This window comes from Rhinoderma darwinii, chromosome 1 (genome assembly GCF_050947455.1).
Source record: "Rhinoderma darwinii isolate aRhiDar2 chromosome 1, aRhiDar2.hap1, whole genome shotgun sequence".
Taxonomy (NCBI): domain Eukaryota; kingdom Metazoa; phylum Chordata; class Amphibia; order Anura; family Rhinodermatidae; genus Rhinoderma; species Rhinoderma darwinii.
The window spans coordinates 642,217,598-642,238,102 of NC_134687.1; the positions used below are offsets into that span (position 1 = coordinate 642,217,598).

At 43.0% G+C, this 20,505-nt stretch overlaps 1 protein-coding gene across 5 annotated transcripts in view; it reads left to right on the forward strand.

Annotated features, from left to right (window-relative positions):
- The first annotated feature begins 54 nt into the window (after positions 1-54).
- LOC142671959 (gastrula zinc finger protein XlCGF66.1-like) overlaps positions 55-20,505 on the forward strand; it is a 30,691-nt gene continuing 10,240 nt past the window's right edge. For 2 of the 5 annotated variants that reach the window (XM_075847163.1, XM_075847164.1), the window contains exons 1-5: positions 55-384; positions 2,156-2,319; positions 2,776-2,949; positions 3,034-3,157; positions 16,666-16,763. In XM_075847163.1, coding sequence (XP_075703278.1) covers positions 2,242-2,319; positions 2,776-2,949; positions 3,034-3,157; positions 16,666-16,733 — 444 coding nt within the window. In that variant the 5' untranslated portion in view covers positions 55-384; positions 2,156-2,241 and the 3' untranslated portion in view covers positions 16,734-16,763. Of the gene's footprint in view, positions 385-2,155; positions 2,320-2,775; positions 2,950-3,033; positions 3,158-7,978; positions 8,048-16,665; positions 16,764-20,505 lie in introns of those variants that run through there. The other 3 variants (XM_075847165.1, XM_075847166.1, XM_075847162.1) reach the window with 3 other exon arrangements.

Consider the following 20,505-nt stretch of genomic DNA (forward strand, 5'->3'; position numbering starts at 1 on the left):
TAGAGGAGGGGAGGCATAGGCCCGCACCTCACAGAACTCCGCCCCTCATGTCACGTGATCATCAGCGCTTCTCCACATAGCACTGGCGGACGGACCACTCAGAGCTCTGCCTCTCATGCCACGTGATCATCACAGGTCCTTCATCCAGCCTCTCCATTGATCAGCTCCGACCCTCGTGCTCCGCTCACATAGTGGTGATGTCATCACAGGTCCTACATCCACCCAATCTCCACTTATAAGCTCCGCCCCTCGTGCTCCGGTCAAATAGTGGTGACGTCATCACAGGTCCTTCATCCACCCTCTCCACTGATAAGCTCCGACCCTCGTGCTCTGGTCACATAGTGGTGACGTCATCACAGGTCCTCAGCTATTGCCGTGTATGAGGTAGGGAGCAACGCTGGTCGGGTGTTCTCTCTGTTATCAGTCACCCCTGTATTAGTGTGTATACAGAGAGCTGTCAATCATTGAGTGACCCCGCCCACTGGACTCCTAGCCGGGATTTAACCCCTCCAGTGCCGGCCTCTTTGGGTTAAGTGGTTATTTCCGGTCTTTGTAGTGGTCGGGTGTTTTGTGGGACGAGTCGTATTTTGTAATGACATAATATTCGCTACATACATCTTATTCACTGACTTTTATACATTTCTTGTTAATGTCGTTCACCGTGCGGTTTAAGGGAATGTTCACACGTAGCGAATACGACCCACAACATGCACGGAAATCACCCCGAATATTCACCCCCAAATGGTGGACGTATAATCCTCCCGAATATCTACTACAGAAATACAACAAGTCCGATCCTCACCTCTCCGAGCGTTACCATAGCAACACGTCCCTGCTAATCCGGCTGCTCTGTGTCCAGGTGACCCCTATAAGGACATGTGACCTCTCCAGCCTGTGATTGGCTGCAGGGGTCACATGACGCCTTCTTTTTTATATATGTGTGACCTGCAGCGTTGCTGTGAACACGCGGTGGAGCCGCAGTGGATTCTGGGAACAATGGCGTTTGTTGCGGAACTTGACTTTCCATTGAACTTAATTGGGAAATTCTGCAACAAATGTGCAGGGAATCCGCGGTATAAATCCGATATCCTGCGTGTCTATAATCCGGCCCGCAGGTTAACCACTTCACCACCAGGACGGGTTTAGTTTTTCCCTCTCCGTCTTCTCAGATCTATAACTTTGTGTTTCTCTGTCAGTCCCGCGGTGCGAGGATTAGATTCTGCGGGAGGAGTTGTAGATTTTCAGTACGTCATATAAAGTATCACATAATGTCACTGCAACTGAAAAACTTCTATGTGGGGGGAAATGGGAAAAAAAATCCTGATTCCTCCAATGTTTTGTTTTGTTTTTTTGTTTTTTTGTGGTATAAACGTTCTGATAACTTTATTCTGCGGTCGATACGATTATGGTGATACCAAATTTCTATAGTTTTTCATGATGTGCGACATTTACAAAGAAAAAACGAATTGTTAAAAAAATTATTTTGTGTCGCCAAATTCTCAGAGCCAGAACTTTTTTATTTTTCTGTCGATGGCGCGAAGAGACTTTGTTTGTTGTTTGTGGGACGAGCTGTAGATTTTTTTTTTTATCACTTTTTATTACATTTCGTTTTTTTTTCATGGCGTTTATTTTTTGTACATAACTAAAAACTTTACCTAAAATTCACGTCTTGAGAGATGTCGGCAATGTCTCCCCAGTATCCACCATGTGTCAGGTTGTCAGGAGTCAGGTCTTCATTTTCTGGGGGGAAATGTCTTTATTTTACTCTTCTCACCTGAGAGATGTGCCATAAATGTCTGATATATGGGGGTCCCACCTCTATGTGGAGAACGGGGGTCCCCCGACCTGCCTGGTGAGGTGATGACTACATCCAGGTGGAGAATGAATGGAGAGGTGACCACACATGTGCACGACTCTCGTCATTCACTTGTATAGGAGTTCCAGAAACAGCCGAGCACGGCCAGAGGTGGAGCCGCATCCATCAGACATTTCTGGCATATCCTGGGGAGAAATGTCTGTGTTGGGAATACCCCTTTATTCCATGTGGTGACGGCTCTGAGAAGAGGTTTCTCTCAATGATCAATAAGTGAGGTTCTGTATGTCACACATGATGTTGTCCCCTGTATGATTTCCATCTTCTCCTTTCTTCATAAAGACCTCTGCAGTACTAGATCCTCCAGATCCTCCAGTTTTCTCATATTCTCCTCCACAACGTTCCTTCTCCTGAATGACCCACCAAGGATGGACAAGGACAGGAATGAGATGAGCAGAAGAATATTAGACTTTACCTTGGAGATCATCTACCTGCTGAGCGGAGAGGTAAACTTTTCTACATTATAGAACAAGTCACACATAGGGAACGGACAATACATAATAGGAAGAATCCAGTGTCCTGTATAACAACGTCCAGATCTTCCAAGTGACGTCAAGAAGCTGAAGATCAGCCATCAATATGGTCAGTTATGTGTCATGTCACCAATGCAGCAATAGTAATGTAGAGCAATGAGAATGACCAGGAGGATCAGGATGACATCTATCTAGAAACATAGAAGATGACGGCAGGAGTAGAGCACATGGTCCATCTAGTCACCCAATATTATTTCCTTTTTAGTTTTGGCCTCGTTCTATTTTCTCAATGTCTTTTTGTAGGTGAGGTCTCCATTATTACAGTTGTTGGGTCACTAGAGGTCTATACAGCGGGGTCACAATCTCCCTCTTTCTACTGAGGGGGGGAATACTGTGTTCAGTTCTCTAAGTGTCTCTCTCCATACACAGGAGTACACAATAGTGAAGAAGACATCGGGTGACTGTACGACTCCCATCATCCATGAGTCAGGAGGATGGAGCAGTAGTCCGAGCCCCATCACAGAGCCGCCCCCTCACTCCCGGATACAAGAGAAGAAGATCTTAGAACTGATCTACAAGATTACTGAGCTGCTGACTGGAGAGGTGACACTGCTGGGAATGCTGGGAAATTCTACAGCAACAGCACTGGAGGTGTCTGGGTGATGACTGTATCATTGTGTGTGTCAGGTTCCTATAAGGTGTCAGGATGTCGCTGTCTATTTCTCCATGGAGGAGTGGGAGTATCTAGAAGGATACAAGGATCTGTACGAGGAGGTCATGATGGGGAACTACCGGCCCCGCACATCACAAGGTAAGAAGAGAAAGATATATATTTGAATCTAGTTGGCCATTACTGTGGGCACTGACGTTGGTATGAATACCGTCGTGTGCATTACATATACACGTGTATGCAATAACCTGCAATTTTTACCCTTTCACCTATGACCGCACCCCTGGAGAGACGTCCCATCCGCTGGACCGGAAACCTGAGGATATAAAAATGGACACACCTCTCCACACACCCAGTCAGGTTTCCTGTCCTCTGGATGGAAGGATTGTCCTGAGGAAAAGCACTTCTCCTGGGGTTGCAGACCCCCTAGCAAGGTCTCACCTTATTCGACTAGGGGTTCTCTGGAAGGTATAAGTCTCCTTTGGAGGGAGCAACCTTGAGTCTGGTACAGGTACTCCCTCCTCTCTCGGTCCATCGCCTCCCTCCTGCTGCAGCAAAAGGAGGTGGCTCGCACAATTGGATTTACATTTAAAAGACAAGACCCCTCGGGATCAGATCCTAGCCTCCTGTCGTGGAAATCCATCGCTCAAAATATATTAGATTTATACGAGTCCAAACAGACTCTCAAGGCCAGACCCCATTAGTCAGTATCCTAATTAGGATATTTCACCGATATATATCGAGAGAGGAGAAGAAAACACACAGACTCTGCTGATATGCTCAAAATACTCCTCTGAAGGATTTATTACCAAACTCAAACTGTTAAACTGAAATTCAGAAGGGGTGTAGGCTTGAGGTTAACCAATCAGAGACAATGTGACAATATTTGTTATTCAGTAAAAAGCATACAATAAAATACATCCCAGATATATCATTATAATTCTTCACACATCAGGTTTGCAGGTGGCCTTATCTCTTTTGGACAGAATGTTCCTGTGGAGATGGGGAGACCTTCCTTCACGCATACTTGCCACCCTCCCTTCTTACTCCCTGTTCATTTTCTACCAACTTCGCATGGGAACCAAGGTCAAAGATAAAACATACGAAATCAACATTACTTGTATTAAAGGAACAATTACTTTTCTATTCACTACAAAAGAACCAAGATGGGAACTCCAGACAAGATGGCTGCTGCACGAAACTAAATCATTTTAAACATTATCATCACTTTCACATAATACATATCTTAGTAATTCGGCATCCTGCTTGATAATTCATAATGTAATTTCATACAGAGAATATAAGCAAATAAACCGTCCTTCACACTCCCTTCCAACACTTTCCAAAGCCGCAGATTTCTTGGCAGACGCCTCAGTAGATGCTGTACGCCTTTCCGCCAGATCAGCGACCCTGTCAAATTCTGCTAGACGAGCTATCTGGCTAAAAACCTGGAAAGGGGACACCGGATCCAAAGGGAAGCTGTGTGCTATTCCCTGCTCAGGAGATTACTTTTTTGGACCCCCACTTGATGACCTGCTGGAAAAAGCATCAGATAGTAAGAAGGTGTTCCCTGCACAAACAAGGCCAACAAGATATTCCTTTAGTCCCAAAGGGCCTAATAACAAAAGACCTTACCCTAGGGGACAGGACTTTAGACCTTCAAGATTTACTAGGAAGAATAAGTCCTTTCTCTTCAGGCCCCAGAAGGACCCCTGAAAATAGGGACCAACAATGACGCCACAGGACCTACAGTGGGGGGTCGTCTCTCCCTATTTTTCAAGGATTGGCAAAAGATATCAGCAAATCCTTGGATTCTAGGAATTATAAGAATCTGGTACGTACTAGAATTCAGATCTCCTCTTCCCCAGACAGATTTTTTTTTCCCACAAGGGCCCTAAGGAGCCCGGACCAACAAAAGATCCTAGAAATAGAAGTTCTATCACTCATAAAAAAGGAGTCCTAATCCAAGTTCCAAGCATAGAGACAGGTCAGGGCTTTTATTCCCCTCTCTTCCTTGTGAACAAACCAGGAGGCAAACACAGGGTCATTATAAATCTAAAAAAATGAAATCTTTTATCTGACCTACAAAAAATTCCGCATGGAGAGCATCGCATCAACTATAAATCTCCTCTCCAGAGATTGTGTGATGGCCTCAATAGACCTAGAGGATGCTTACTATCACGTACCCATATGTCATCATCATCATCAAAGATACCTAAGGGTAGCAGTGACACTCAACGGGTCTGTATTTCACCTACAATACAGAGCCCTCCCCTTTGGCATCTCACAAGCCCCAAGGGTATTTTCAAAACTGATAGCGGAAATGACCTCTTACATCAGGATGAACGATATTCTCCTGATACCATATCCGGACGATTTCCTGTTTGTTGCAGAAACATCTCAAACCTTGACCCTACAGATACAAATAGTCCGAGATATACTAACAAAATTAGGATGGAACATAAATGTAAAAAAATCTAATTTAAACCCATCAAAAAGATGTGTATTCTTAGGAACCCTGCTGGACTCCTCCAAGCAGATGTCCTTCCTTCCAGAAGAAAAAATCGGTCCCCTGATAAGCAGGATATCCGAGATCTACCTGAGCCATACGACCTCTTTCAGGAAAGCTATGTCAGTCCTGGGCCTCATGACATCATGCATCCCAGCCGTACTATGGGCTCACTTCAGATCCAGGCCACTACAGTGGGACATTTTAAATCAATGGGACAGGAGCAGTCTCTCCTTAGACCAGCCCTTACACATCTCTTCCGCAGCAAGGCTGTCCCTCAGATGGTGGTTGAACAGGGAGAACTTCATGAGGGGTATTCCATGGAAGTTAACACCCTACTCTCAACATGGCTACAGATGCGAGTCCTTGGGGGTGGGGAGCCCATTTCGACTCCTCTCCTTCAGGGTCAGTGGGATCACAGACCGCTCAAAGATCCTCTAACTTCAGGGAACTGGCAGCAGTTCTTCAGTCCTTGAAGAGATCCATACATGCAATCTCAGGTCAGCACTTGAAAATATATTCAGACAACACGACCACAGTATCTTATATAAATCGGCAGGGGGGTACGAGATCAGCCTCGCTGATGGACTTATCCTCACAGATATTTTCTCTGGCAGAACAACACCTATTGACTCTATCAGCTGTTCATCTGAAGGGAAAGGGCAACCAGGTGGCAGACTTCCTAAGCCGAGAAAGGCTTCACCAATCAGAGTGGTGCCTGAATACAACAGTATTTCAGGAAATCATCCTCAAATGGAGAATCCCATCAATAGACCTATTTGCGTCCAAGGAAAACAGAAAAACAGAGATTCTTCTCCCTAAACCCTTCAGACCACCCAACAGCAATAGACGCATTCTCCCAGTGTTGGAGTCAAGAGAGAGGATACGCCTCCCCCCCCCCTGAACCTCCTCCCAAAAGTAACAAAAAAGGTCAGAGAAGACAGGGCCAGTGTGATACTAATAGCCCCCTTCTGGCCAAAGAGACCATGGTTCACGTGGTTAAGAAAAATGTCCTCACACCAACCATGGGTTCTCCCAAACATGTCAGACCTTCTATATCAGGGCCCAGTAATACACCCCGACATTCAGAAACTCCATCTGACAGCCTGGAAACTGAAAGGATAATCCTTAGGCAAAGAGGATTCTCAGAATCGGTCATCTCCACCCTGCTAGCCAGTAGAAAACCGATTACCTCAAAAATATATCTGAGGTCATGGAAGGCATTCTTGAATTTTGCAGGCAGGGATATTAATCCTTTAACCAAACCAGATATTCCCTTAATATTGGATTTCCTCCAGACAGGATTAAATAAAAACCTTAGGCCTACTACGTTAAAGGTTCAGATTTCTGCTTTAAGTTCCTTCTTCAATTCCAAATTAGCAGAACACCCCTGGATCAAGAGATTCCTAGCGGCCGCCTGCAGACTTAAACCCCAGATAAGATCCCTAGTTCCTCCCTGGGACTTAAACCTTGTTCTCCAGGCTATGATTAAACCACCTTTTGAACCAATAGACTCTATCTCCTTGAAAATGCTGACACTCAAAATGACATTTTTGTTAGTCATTACATCAGCCCGTAGAGTGAGTGAGATTCAGGACCTCTCTGCCTTTCCTCCACATACCCTACTGCTAGATGATAGTCATCCTAAAAACCTTACCAGAATTCCTTCCTAAAGTGGTCTCTCCCTTTCACTTAGACCAAGATATTGTCCTTCCCTCTTTTTGTGATTCCCCAAAAAATCAGAGGGAACAACAGTTTAACTGCTTAGATGTAAGAAGATGCCTAGTCCAGTACCTAAAGATTACCCAGGATCTGAGATCCTCAGAAAACTTGTTTGTCCAGTTTCAGGGTCACAACAAAGGTTCGGCAGCCAGTAGAGCTACTATAGCGAGTTGGATCAAGCAGGCCATACAATTAGCCTACATAAATCAGAAGCTCAAGTCCCGAGAGTTTTTCGGAGCTCACTCCACCAGGGCCGTGTCCACTTCATGGGCAGAGAGAGCAGACGCATCCCTAGACCAAATATGTAAGACTGCCACATGGAGTTCTCCTCACACCTTCTTTAAACACTACCGATTACAACTTCATGCAGCCTCTGACTTGGCCTTTGGTAGAAAGGTGCTACAAGCTGTGGTCCCACCCTAAAAATATTGGTTTCTATTTTACATCTCCAGGGGTGCTGTCATAGGTGAAAGGGTAAAAGATTGATTACTTACCAGTAATCGGTTTTTCAAGAACCTATGACAGCACCCCGCTGTTACCATCCCATGGTTCTAGCAAATGATCCTCATAAGCTGGATCACTAACCTTAAATTTAAGCATTTCTGTAAATATTGTATATATAAAGGTGTGAGGAAATTTCACAAAAAAAAAACATATAAACTAAACTACTTCTCATCCTGAGTTCTTCCTAAAGACTGGGTGTAGAGAGGTGTGCATTTTTATATCCTCAGGTTTCCTGTCCAGCGGATGGGACGTCTCTCCAGGGGTGCTGTCATAGGTTCTTGAAAAACCGATTACCGGTAAGTAGTCCATCCTTTCACATCACGATAGAGCCCTACATTTCTTGTATACATCCAACAAATATATAGGTCTTAATTCGCTCCACAGATGCCAAGTGTGTCCTTTTGACCTCTATCGGGCTGGTATGGTAGACTAGGCTTTTCTTTTACTCTATTCTGTGCAGTGTGTAGTTTTGTGGTGTTTTGTTTTTTTACATGGGAGCTCCAGGGCAATGTATGCCAGTAAATGACGGTACAGTGACGTATGTCGGAGACTTCTGTCAGAGATATAAGTTGAGAATCCCTCCTGATATATACCTCTGATAGAAGTCTACAATGTGAAGGTAAATGATCATTACTTCCCAGGACGTCCTTCATGACCGCACTACAGGAGGTTGTACTCTTGACCTCTGTAGGAAGAGGAACACAGAGAAGTTAAAAGGCCCCCCTCACCTCCACCTTACAGTTGTTTTCCTATCCCTACAGAGGACAGCCGCAGAGAGGTGCTCTCTTTGCTGTTTTTTTTTTTCCATTTGCCTGTATTTCTCTGGCGGCTTGGTTTCGTCTTCTCCCCCTGGCTATCTTGCCTGTCCCTGCTGTACATGGCTCCATCGGGTCTGAGAAGCAGGCACCTGCCAGTCCTCTGATTGCTCTCGGTGGCAGTTATGTGTCCATGCTTTGTCCGATATCGGAAGATGCGCATAATCGGCATGCATCGGAAGTTCTGTTGTATCCCCTTCTGGCTTCCCCGGGGAACGAAATGAAGAATAACGATTACGGATCGGGGGAGAAGCTGATGTCGCTGGCTACACAATATGGTAGTAATGAATGATGATGAAAGATAAAGTCCACCATCCAGACTTCTTTTTAATGAATTCTCCGTAATATAAATAGAACAGAAAAGTAGATCCGGAGTTTTTTGTATATAAAATATAGCTTTTACTTGTTTCTCTTAAAAAATTACTTTAGAAAAAACACAATTGTACAGACAATATATAAAAAGTGTACTGAAGTTTTGATGCTCATTCAAAGCCTGTATCCAGTATCGTGAGGTGATACGACATTAACAGCAGTTCATGCGTGTATATAATGAATAAAGAGTGTTCATCAATTTTCGTGTCTAGAGATCCTTTCAAGTTAGTAACCAACCGGTAATAATGAGTGACCAACAGGTACAAGAGTATGGGGCTCAGTGCCCCCCTACCCATATGGATGTCATCCGTTTTCTCTTGACACCCCTCAGAGCCTGCCGTCCGATGGACCAGGAAAAAGCTCTCCTTATATGTATAAAGGATCTCCTCTGTGAACTCTCTTGGTGTAGTTAAAATCTCCTATACTTGATGAGTGAAAAGACGCAGAATAACGTCTCGTCATTTCAAGAGAATTTAAAAATTGACTACCCTTTGATCCAAAGGATGCAAAATAGTGGGAGAAAATCCTGAAACTAGAGATCTCTTAGTGGACAGGAATGCTGACATCCAGCTGAAGAAATCCTGGAAAGTATCCTGTAGACCAGTGGTTCCCAACCGGGGAGCCGCGAGAACCGTCCAGGGGTGCCGCGACACTCCGCTCATCCACTGCAAAAAAAAAAAAAGTAAAAAAAAAGAAATATTTGTTTTTTGTTGCTACAAGCTCCGCCCCCGACGTTGTAGCAGACGTGACGCATGCACGTGTTAAGAGTACCGCCCACCGCTTCCCACTAGAAGCCTGACGGAGGGAGAGGAGCCATTAACGCTGGACAGGGTAAGTATTTTTTTTCCCTTTAGTTTGTTAGCAATTGTGTGAGAAATAGAGCCAGGGTAATGCTGGTAGTTGTAGTCCCCTCTTATACCTCCTCCCTGTAATGTCCTCTGATATCCCATAATAACAGTGTGGATATGCTGGTAGTTGTAGTTCTCTCCACTTATACCTCCTCCTGTAATGTCCTCTGATATCCCATAATAACAGCCTGGACATGCTGGTAGTTGTAGTTCTCTCCGCTTATACCTCCTCCTGTAATGTCCTTTGATATCCCATAATAACAGCCTGGACATGCTGGTAGTTGTAGTTCTCTCCGCTTATACCTCCTCCTGTGATGTCTTTTGATATCCCATAATAACAGCCTGGACATGCTGGTAGTTGTAGTTCTCTCCGCTTATACCTCCTCATGTAATGTCCTCTGATATCCCATAATAACATCCTGGACATGCTGGGAGTTGTAGTTCTCTCCGCTTATACCTCATCCCTGTATGTCCTCTGATATTTTAAAATAACAGTCTGGACATGCTGGGAGTTGTAGTTCTCTCCGCTTATACCTCCTCCCTGTATGTCCTCTGATAGCTCAAAATAACAGTCTGGACATGCTGGGAGTTGTAGTTCTCTCCTCTTCTACCTCCTCCTCCTGTAAACGTTCTCTATCACATAACATGCTGGGAGTTGTAGTCCTCTCCTCTAATATCTCCTCCCTGTAATGTCCATTGATATCACATAATAATAGCCTGGACATGCTGGAAGTTGCTGTTCTTATACCTCCTTATTTATTCCTTCCCCAGGAGTGAGCACACTTTGACTAGGTTCACACACCCTATTTGCGGACGTAATTTGGGCATTTTAGCCTCGAATTACGGCCGAAAATACGGCTCCAAAGTGTCACAAGACGCGCGTAAAAAAAAGACGGCGCGTAAAAAAGACGCCCGTGTCAAAGAAGTGCCTGTCACTTCTTGAGACGTAATTGGAGCCGTTTTCCATTGACTCCATGGAAAAACAGCTCCAATTACGTCCGTAATGGACGCAGCGAAAAGCGCCTGCACATGCCATTAAGTCTGAAATTCCGGAGCTGTTTTCTCCTGAAAACGGCTCCGTAATTTCAGCCATAGCGGAGGCTGCCGTGTGAACATACCCTTACTCTCCGTGATAGTCACTTTACTAGAGGGGCAGATGTTTATTTTACTGGGGGGGGGGGAGAGGACTGAAGCTGATGGTCACTTTACTGAGGGGTCATTATAGTGTGAGTGGGGGGCTGATGGTCATTTTACTGTGAGTGGGGGGCTGATGGTCATTTTACTGTGAGTGGGGGGCTGATGATCATTTTACTGTGAGTGGGGGGCTGATGGTCATTTTACTGTGAGTGGGGGGCTGATGGTCATTTTACTGTCAGTGGGGGGGCTGATGGTCTTCGAGTGGTTTCCGCCTCTGACCTCCCATTGAAATTAATAGGAGGCAGAAAATACATGCGGTGCTCGTTTGGTGCTATTTTTGTGTGCGTTTTTTTGCATTCGCTTCAACAGCTTAAAAAAAATGTGGGCAAAAAAAAAAGTCAAACAACGCTGTCAATTCAAAATCTGCCTCAGAATTCCTAAAGGAATTTTGAGGCAGATTTTTAGTTTATGCATTACAAAAAAATGCTGTGTGGACATACCCTAAGAGTGTAGTGTTTGTTTTTAGCCATTTTTGGTAGGGGTGCCCTGAGAATTTAGTTATTTTTCCTGGAGTGCCTCGAACCTGAAAAGGTTGGGAAACTCTGCTCTAGACTCTTTAAAACTAACGTGGCCGCTACATCAGTGGCCAGATCCATGTTCATCTGAATAAATTTACCTGAAAATCGGCAAGATTAAAACTAGAGAACAGATTTTGGAATCCCTCCCTGTATTAAAGATGGCCACAAACTTTTTTGCTGACGCCTCAGCTGAATCTGTCAGGTTTACTGCTAAAAAGTCTTATCTAACTCCACCAGACGACTTCATGGCTGAAAACCTGGTCAGGGTTTACCCGTACTATTGAAAGCGCTGTCCTCCAGCTAGAGATACCAGAGCAAAAGGGAAATATGGAACATGGAGTTATCCCAAAGGTGGGAGAGGTCGGAACTTCATCCTCCATCCAAACGCTAACTCAGGAAACCAGTCGCACCATAAGGCTGGATTCACACGAGCACATTACGTCCGTAATGGACGGAACGTATTTCGGCCGCCAGTCCCGGATTGAACACAGTGCAGGGGGCCGGACTCCTAGCATTATAGTTATGTACAATGCTAGGAGTCCCTACCTCATTGCAGGACAACTGTCCCGTACTGAAAACATGATTACAGTAGGGACAGTTGTCCTGCAGCGAGGCAGGGACTCCTAGCATCGTACATAACTATGATGCTAGGATCCCGACTCCCTGCAGTGTGTTCGGTCCGGGACTTCCGGCCGAAATACGTTCCGTCCATTACGGACGTAACATGGTCGTGTGAACCCAGCCCAACAGTGAAGGAGGACTGCTTCTATCCATTCCAAGTGGACAGAAATTACCCAGAATTCATGGTTTCTGGAAATAATTCATTCAGAATACAAAATAGAGTCCGAAAATCTTCCTCCAGATAAATTCCAGATTACTCAACTTCAGTCAAGCGATCTTCTGGCAAATTATTAAAAGGCATAAACAGCATTTTTCAAATTCAAAGCCCATTATTCTAGTTGGAAAACCCAATAGTTCATACGGAACAATAATAAACCTAAAATACTTGAACAAGTGGGTAAAATACAGAAGGTTCAAGATGGAATCTTTCCGAGCAACCATTCCTCTAATAAATAAGCATGCAGTAATATGCACTATAGATTTAAAAGACACGTATTACCACGTTCCAATTAATCTATGGTATCCGAGATTTCTCCAATTTGCAGTTCGAAAGGATTCCCCCGTATTTCACTAACCATTTCAGGGCCTTTCCTACAGCATTTCATCAGCTCCACTAGTATATATGAAGCTGATCGTAGAAAGAATGGCATTCCTGAGAGAGTAAGGGGTCATCATACCCTACTTGGACGATTTCCTCCTCGTAGCAGCTTCTTCCAGGATTCTTTATGAACATTTATGCTTGGTCTTTCCTCTTCTCAGAGAACTAGGAAAGATCATCAATTACAAAAAATCAGATCTCATTCCAGCAATAAGGAAGATCTTTCTAAGTGTCTTGCTGGTTTACTGCCATCAATACTCCTTCCTTCCCCATTCAAAACAGGGGGACATAAGAATGAAAATCTTGTCATTCCAGGTGAAAAATGTATGCTCACTCGGAGAAGCTATGCGGATTTTGGGACTTATTGCCTTGTCTATTCAAACTGTCCCATGGAACCAGTTCCATTCCCGTGCCCTTTAATATCTAATTCTGTCATCTTGGGATTGAGATCAAAATTTTCATAATACAAAAATCCTTCTTCTCCCATGGATGCAAGCCTGACAAAATAGGGCGTTCAAGTTGAGTGTTTTCCAAAGAGATGTTCACTTCGGGTTCGAAAGAAGTCCTCAAATTAGTGAGGGCCATTTGGCAAAGATTAAAATGTTCTCATCTCCTCCTGAAAAACTCTCATTTGAGGAATTTTTCAGACAACGTGACTGCTTATTTCTGTGCAATCAGGGAGGCATTGGACATTGTCCTCTCCAATGTCTAACCTCAGAGATATTCAGATGGGCCAAGCGTGCAGTTCTATCAATCTCAGCAATTTATCGCAAAGACTCAGAAAATCAGACAGCAGACCCAGGGGAATGGGCCCTAAATTAGAAAGTTTTTTTAGCTTGTCTCCAAGAAGTGGGGTTATCCACAGGTGGACCTGTTTGCCGCAGAAACTCAAAGGTTAGTACCCTCTTCTCCCTGAACCTGAAAGACAACCCGGCAGCAGTGGATACTTTATCCCAATCTTTTGACGTAGGTCTGGCCTATGCCTTCCCTCCGTGTTCTGATTTTACTCGTTTTGAGGAAGATTCAAGAGAAGGCAGCCAATACTATCCTCAAATTTCCCTTTAGGCCAAAGTGGAACTGGTTTCCAGTTCTAAAAATTCTTTCTTTGGAGAAACCTGTTTTGCTACCAAATACAGGAACATCTTCACAAGGGCCCAATGTTATTTCAGGGTGTTCAGGATCTGAAACTGGCTATCTGGATCCTGAGCGGGAACTCCTAAGAAAACATGGACTATAAGAGGATGTCATTTCCACCATCCAAAAGAGTTGCAAAACTAACATCTTCAAGTTACAGATATTGGCTTCTTTGATTTTCCTTTTGCCCAAAACATATAAATTTCGATATTTGTGTAGGCAACTGTAAGATTATGACCAACTCTCACAAAATCTGTTCCGCCATTAAATTTAAATGTAATGATGTCAGGGCTCTGTATGGTTACCATTAGACTTTAGATCTTCTAAATGAAGAGGTTCAGTTTCCCTTTAAACAACTTTTCTTGTTCCCATTACCACAGCAAGAAGGGCTGGTGAAATTCAGGTTTTTTTCCATTCATGATCCATATCTAAAAATCTTGGCTGACATTCATTTTGAGGTTAGAGCCTGAAAGTTGTTTCTTCCTTCCCTCAGAGTCAAGCCATCGAACTTCCTTCATTCTGCAGTACCCCAAAAAAACACTAAAAAGACTTGTTTAACATCCTTGTGCAGAAAAAAACAACCCAAGCACTCAAGTGTAGAGATGAATATAGGAATCAATGTAGAATTTTTCCCCAAAATTTTTCTTATTTTTTAAAGAAAAAAATAAAATGTAAATAATATGTACGTATGCAAGATGGTCACTTCATATTGGACATACATATGATATAATGATACTTCACAGAAACTGACGTAAAAATAATAGAGATACGCATGACAAAACTGATTGATTGACATACTGACATGTAGAACAAGTAGATTTTCCCATTCTTTGAAAAAGGTACAATTTGAAGGCATTACATGAGGGCCAAAAGTTATTGAGCTATATTAAACAAGAGAACAGGTCATAAATTGGTCTAACAGTGTTACATGCTGAAAATGCTCAGTATATCTACATAGATGATATGACATGCAACAAGATCAAATAACATCGCAGTAATTAATAGTCCTACACAATGGAAAAGGCAGGGATATCATTTAAATGGTACCAATGTAAAAATTTACACTAAATTCAGACCGCAATATTATCTGCTTAGACGCTATGATTATGAAAGATAATGAAGACTATTTAACCACATATATCTACTCAAAACCACAGACAAGAATGGTTTATTACATTACCAGAGAAACCATCCCAAGAACACTAAACACTCATTACCCAGATCACAATTCACAAGAATCTCCAGAATTGTATCCAATGAAAATACCAAAACGATTAGACGAGAACAAAATGTCCAACAAATTTATACAGAGAGGATACCCTGGGACACTCTTGAAACAGGAATTTCAGAGAACATTATCACCCAAAAGCAACATTAATAGATTATTTTCAAAGAATGGGCAAATCTACATGTCAGTATGTCATCAATCTGTTTGGTCATGCGTATCTCTATTATTTTTACGTCAGTTTCTCTGAAGTATCATTATATAATACGTATGTCCAATATGAAGTGACCATCTTGTATACGTACATATTTAAATTTTATTTTTTTCTTTATATCAGTTAAGCGATTGTGACAAAGGCCTGGGATAGGCCGAAACGTCAAAAGAAAAAAATCGCCTACTCCTCCATACTATGATAAATTCATATCTTGGAAATAAAAATAAAAAATTGGGAGAAATTCTGCATTGATTCCTATATTCATCTCTACACTTGAGTACATGGGTTGTTTTTTTCCACACAAGTTGTGGGGTATCCAAACCTGAACCCTTATAGCACCTGAACAGTCTATTTCAGGAGTGCAGTCCATCGTTTTCTCTCTACATTGTTTGACATCCTTGACGTAAGACCAGCAGTTCTCAACTTTCTTGGAGTAACGAAGCCATGGAGAATGGATTCCAACTTATTAGTACAGTATAGGGGAAACCGCAAAAGGAAAAAAGCGTCTAAAAGCACTAAATCAAGATGGCTAAAAACTTCTGTACAGGACTCTTTTATATAATCCAAGAATAAAGTCAAGTCCTCTCTACCATAGCCGTGTCAACATCCTGGGCCGAAAGGGCAGATGCTTCGTTTGATCCCATCTGTAGAGCTGCCACGTGGTCAAATATCCATACCTTTTGCAGAAATTACAGACTTGAAAGTGTTCTCTAATGGAGACCCTGCTTTCTACAAGCTGTTGGTCCCGTCCCCCCACCCACTAGCCTACTCATTTGGTACTGTTCCTGTACTGCGGTCATGAGGAACATCCTGAAAATTAGAAATTAATCCTACCGGAAATTTGTTTTCCAGCAGTCCGTCATGACAGCGCCTTGATATCCCTCCCTTATGGTTTGTATGTTCTACTTTATGAAATGAACATATGTGGCTTGGTGTCTTGGTTTCAATTAATCTGGTTGTATTTCCAAAAACTCTAAATGATGGAGGTGAAAGGTACTTCTTAACCTCGAATTGCAGCTTAGTCCCATACATATTTGGGAGGAGGGGGATAATTCATGAGTGGAACAAGGAAAATCGTATTCTGTGACATGCCGCTCATTTGCCGTGTGGAGGATGGGCAGTAGTACCAGGTGTACGATATTGCCAGTCATAAATATCTGCCAGTGCATTAGACTAGAAGTTCACAAAATTAAGATCTACACCGATCAGCAAAAACATTAAAGCCACCTGCCTAATATCGTGTAGTCGCCCAAAACGTTCTAATTTAGGCTCTGATGAATAAACCTAGAATGTAAGGTGTAGAGAGAAGTGTGTGATATATATAGACAGATATACAGTAGCGATGTATTCAGTCACTGTGTGTTTCCTACAGCTGGATCCAGTAGGAGAAATCCACCAGAGAGATGTCCCAGTCATCTGTATTCCGAGGACTGTACATAGGAAAATCACAATGTGCCAGAGAATCATCAGGTAGATGAAGCTGAGCCCTATACCAGATCTATATAGGGGGGTGTGGAGCTTTTTGGTCCTGCGGTCATAGATGTGGTCATAGATTTTGGTGGTTTCTTACGTTTATCTTTTAAAGGGAATGTGTCGCTAGAAAAATTTTTTTTTTCAATTTTTTTTTTTTTTTTTTAGTTAAATAGACTCTTTTTTTCACAACGTTAGGAGCGATTTTGGTTTATGCTAATGAGCTTTCTTAATTCCCAAGTGGGTGTACTTTTACTTTCGACCAAGTGGGCGTTGTACAGAGGAGTGCATGACGCTGACCAATCAACATCATGCACTCCTCTCCATTCATTTACACTGCACTAGCGATATAGATATATCACTATGTGCAGCCTCATACACAAACCCTAACATTACTACAGTGTCCTGATAATGAATACACATGACCATCCAGCCTGGACGTCATGTGAACTCAGAATCATGACACTGCTGACTTTTTTTGTGAGATTACAGCAAGTGAAACCAAATCTCGTTTAGCTCTGTAATCTCGCGAGATTTCGTATCCGTTGCTGGAATCTCACAAAAAAGAGTCAGAAGTGTCAGGATTCTGAGTACACATGACGTCCAGGCTGGATTTCATGTGTATTCATTATCAGGACACTGTAGTAATGTTAGGGTTTGTGTATGAGGCTGCACATAGCGATATATCTATATCGCTAGTGCAGTGTAAATGAATGGAGAGGAGTGCATGATGCTGATTGGTCAGCGTCATGCACTCCTCTGTACAACGCCCACTTGGTCGAAAGTAAACGTACACCCACTTGGGCATTAAGAAAGCTCATTAGAATAAACCAAAATCGCTCCTAACGTTGTGAAAAAAGATTGTTTTTTTTAAAATAAAAAGCATTACTGTCACCTACATTACAGCGCCCATCTCCTTATATAGGAGATAGGGCACTTATAATGTAGTGACAGAGTCTCTTTAAGCAGTTAGTGTATAAATGATTAGACATTGTTCTAATTTTTTTTAATTTTTTCACGAGTCAGGAAATATTATAAATTAGATTCTAATTTTATAACATTTCCCAGTGCTGGTCACTAGATGGAGCAATTCCCAAAATTTCAGCATTTGCATGTGGTAAAGCAACCACATTGCTTTATGCTGCAAAATTTGAGAAAACACACTCGCTCTAGTGAGCTCACAGAATCCCCCCTCCCTTATCCTGGCTAGTGCCAGGAGAAAGGAGGGGATTGAACGGCCAAACCTCCTACACTGTGTGTCGCCATTTTTTGAGCGAACACACAGTGTAGTAGGTTTACATACAGTAGTAATCACACACTAAAACACGTACATACACAGAAATAACTTACCTGCTCCTGCCTCCGCTGCTCCCTCCGGTCCGTCCGCTCCGTCTGCTCCCTCCGCTCCAAGTGCTTGCATTAGAACACAAGTCCGGAAGTCGCGACCGGAAGTAGTAATCTTACTGTCCGGCCGCGGCTTCCGGTCCACAATTACAGTAACGTTTTTATTTTTTTAAAACGAGCATTTTTGGCCAAGTTATGACCATTTTCGTATTTATGCAAATGAGGCTTGCAAAAGTACAACTGGGCGTGTTGAAAAGTAAAAGTACAACTGGGCGTGTATTATGTGCGTACATCGGGGCGTGTTTACTACTTTTACTAGCTGGGCGCTCTGATGAGAAGTATCATCCACTTCTCTTCACAACGCCCAGCTTCTGGCAGTGCAGCACTGTGACGTCACTCACAGGTCCTGCATCGTGTCGGCACCAGAGGCTACAGATGATTCTGCAGCAGCATCGGCGTTTGTAGGTAAGTCGATGTAGCTACTTACCTGCAAATGCTGATGCTGCTGCAGAATCAAGTGTAGCCTCTGGTGCCGACACGATGCAGGACCTGTGAGTGACGTCACAGATCTGCACTGCCAGAAGCTGGGCGTTGTGAAGAGAAGTGGATGACACTTCTATACACAACGCCCAGCTAGTAATAGTAGTAAACACACCCCGATGTACGCACATAATACACTCCCAGTTGTACTTTTGCAAGCCTCATTTGCATAAATACGAAAATGGTCATAACTTGGCCAAAAATGCTCGTTTTTTTTAAATAAAAACGTTACTGTAATCTACATTGCAGCGCCTATCTGCTGCAATAGCAGATAGGGGCTGCAAAATCTGGTGACAGAGCCTCTTTAACATTGCTTAATAAAACACTAAAAGCAAATTGATATAAAAAAAAAAAATTTCCGCGACACACGTCCTTTAAATTCTTTGCCGCACTCTCTGCTGTATTCTACTGAATTGTTACGTCTGTGAAATTAGGGGGACAATCTGACTAAAATTAAAGCGGAGGATGAAGTAGAAGAAGAGCGGGTGAGGGGCGATCAACCGTGTAAGAGTGAAGTGGAGGAGGAAATTGCAGGAGGTGTTACCACAGGTCATTAATAATGAATTTAGAAAGTGAATTGGGAAGTTTGTTAAGGTGAGGTTCCTCCTTAGTTCTACATTACAGTAACACTTCAGACAATGTGTGAGGGAGCTGTGACTGCACGTAGAAGTTCTCTACAAGGTGTTCTATGAATACGGTCATGCCTTAGTGTTCGTGTCAGTATTTGGGTGCTCTCTTCATTTTAACCACTCAAACACCGCATCAATGCTGAAAGGGGGCTCGCCAAAGACACTTCCAGCATTGACACTGTAATAATAAATTCACACAGTGTGTCTTTTGAGGTGGTTTTTAATTTTTCTTTGTTTTGACGACTGCACACAAGTCACAAGGGGACATGTTGTACCTATAGTACAACCTTAGGCTGCAATTTTAAGCAATCAGATCTCCGCTATCATCTACTGTACACTAAGTCGCTCTTCTGGAACATGTCTTCTGGTCGCTCTCCTGTAAGGGTCTTCAAGAAGCTTTTAAAGTAGATTTCACCCTTTATCGACAAGTGATGGACATATCAGTCATTTGGATCTCGTGGTTATTGCCACTGTACACATGACCTCAACAGCAGGAGCATGACTGTAAGGCCTCATTCAGACGAGTGTGTCCGTTTTGCGCCCTGCAAAAAATTGACCGTATTTCATGTCCGTGTTTCGTCAGTGTGGTTTCAGAGTGGCATCAGTTTCTAATTTCCATGTTTCTCCTCTGCCAGCACTGGTTTTATCATCATTTTTTAAAAAAAAATGTTCTCAGTGTTTCTTTAGCAACTGATGCGTGAAAGACGGAAAGCACACAGATGTCGTCTGTGTGCAGTCCGTGTTTACCACCCACCCATTCACTTCAATGGGTGATGTGGTTCACAAAAAACAAACCAGAATATCGCATGCGGTAAGTTTTCATGCAACTAATTCACACTCCGTGAAAAAACACAGATATCTGAATATCCCCATTGTATTGCATGGGTCAGTGTTCTCTCAGTTATATCAACGGACAGCACACTGACGTGAAATATGCTCCTGTGAATTAGGCCTTATACACAGTTGGGCTCCTGATACAAGTGCCGGGATCGGAGAGAACTCTGATGCCGACAGTTTAACCCCTTAAATGTTTTGGTCAATAGTGGCTGCTGAAACTAAGGTGTGTAACAGAGGGAGGGGGCTACCGCTTCAGACCATCAGCGCTCCGCGACGGGATACCATGGCAGCAGAGGACCCAGGCTTGCCAACGATAACTGCTTATTATGTTACTTGTCAGTGATAGTCAGTAGTTTTTGTCCATAGAGAGACAAAAAAAGGATTGTTAACTT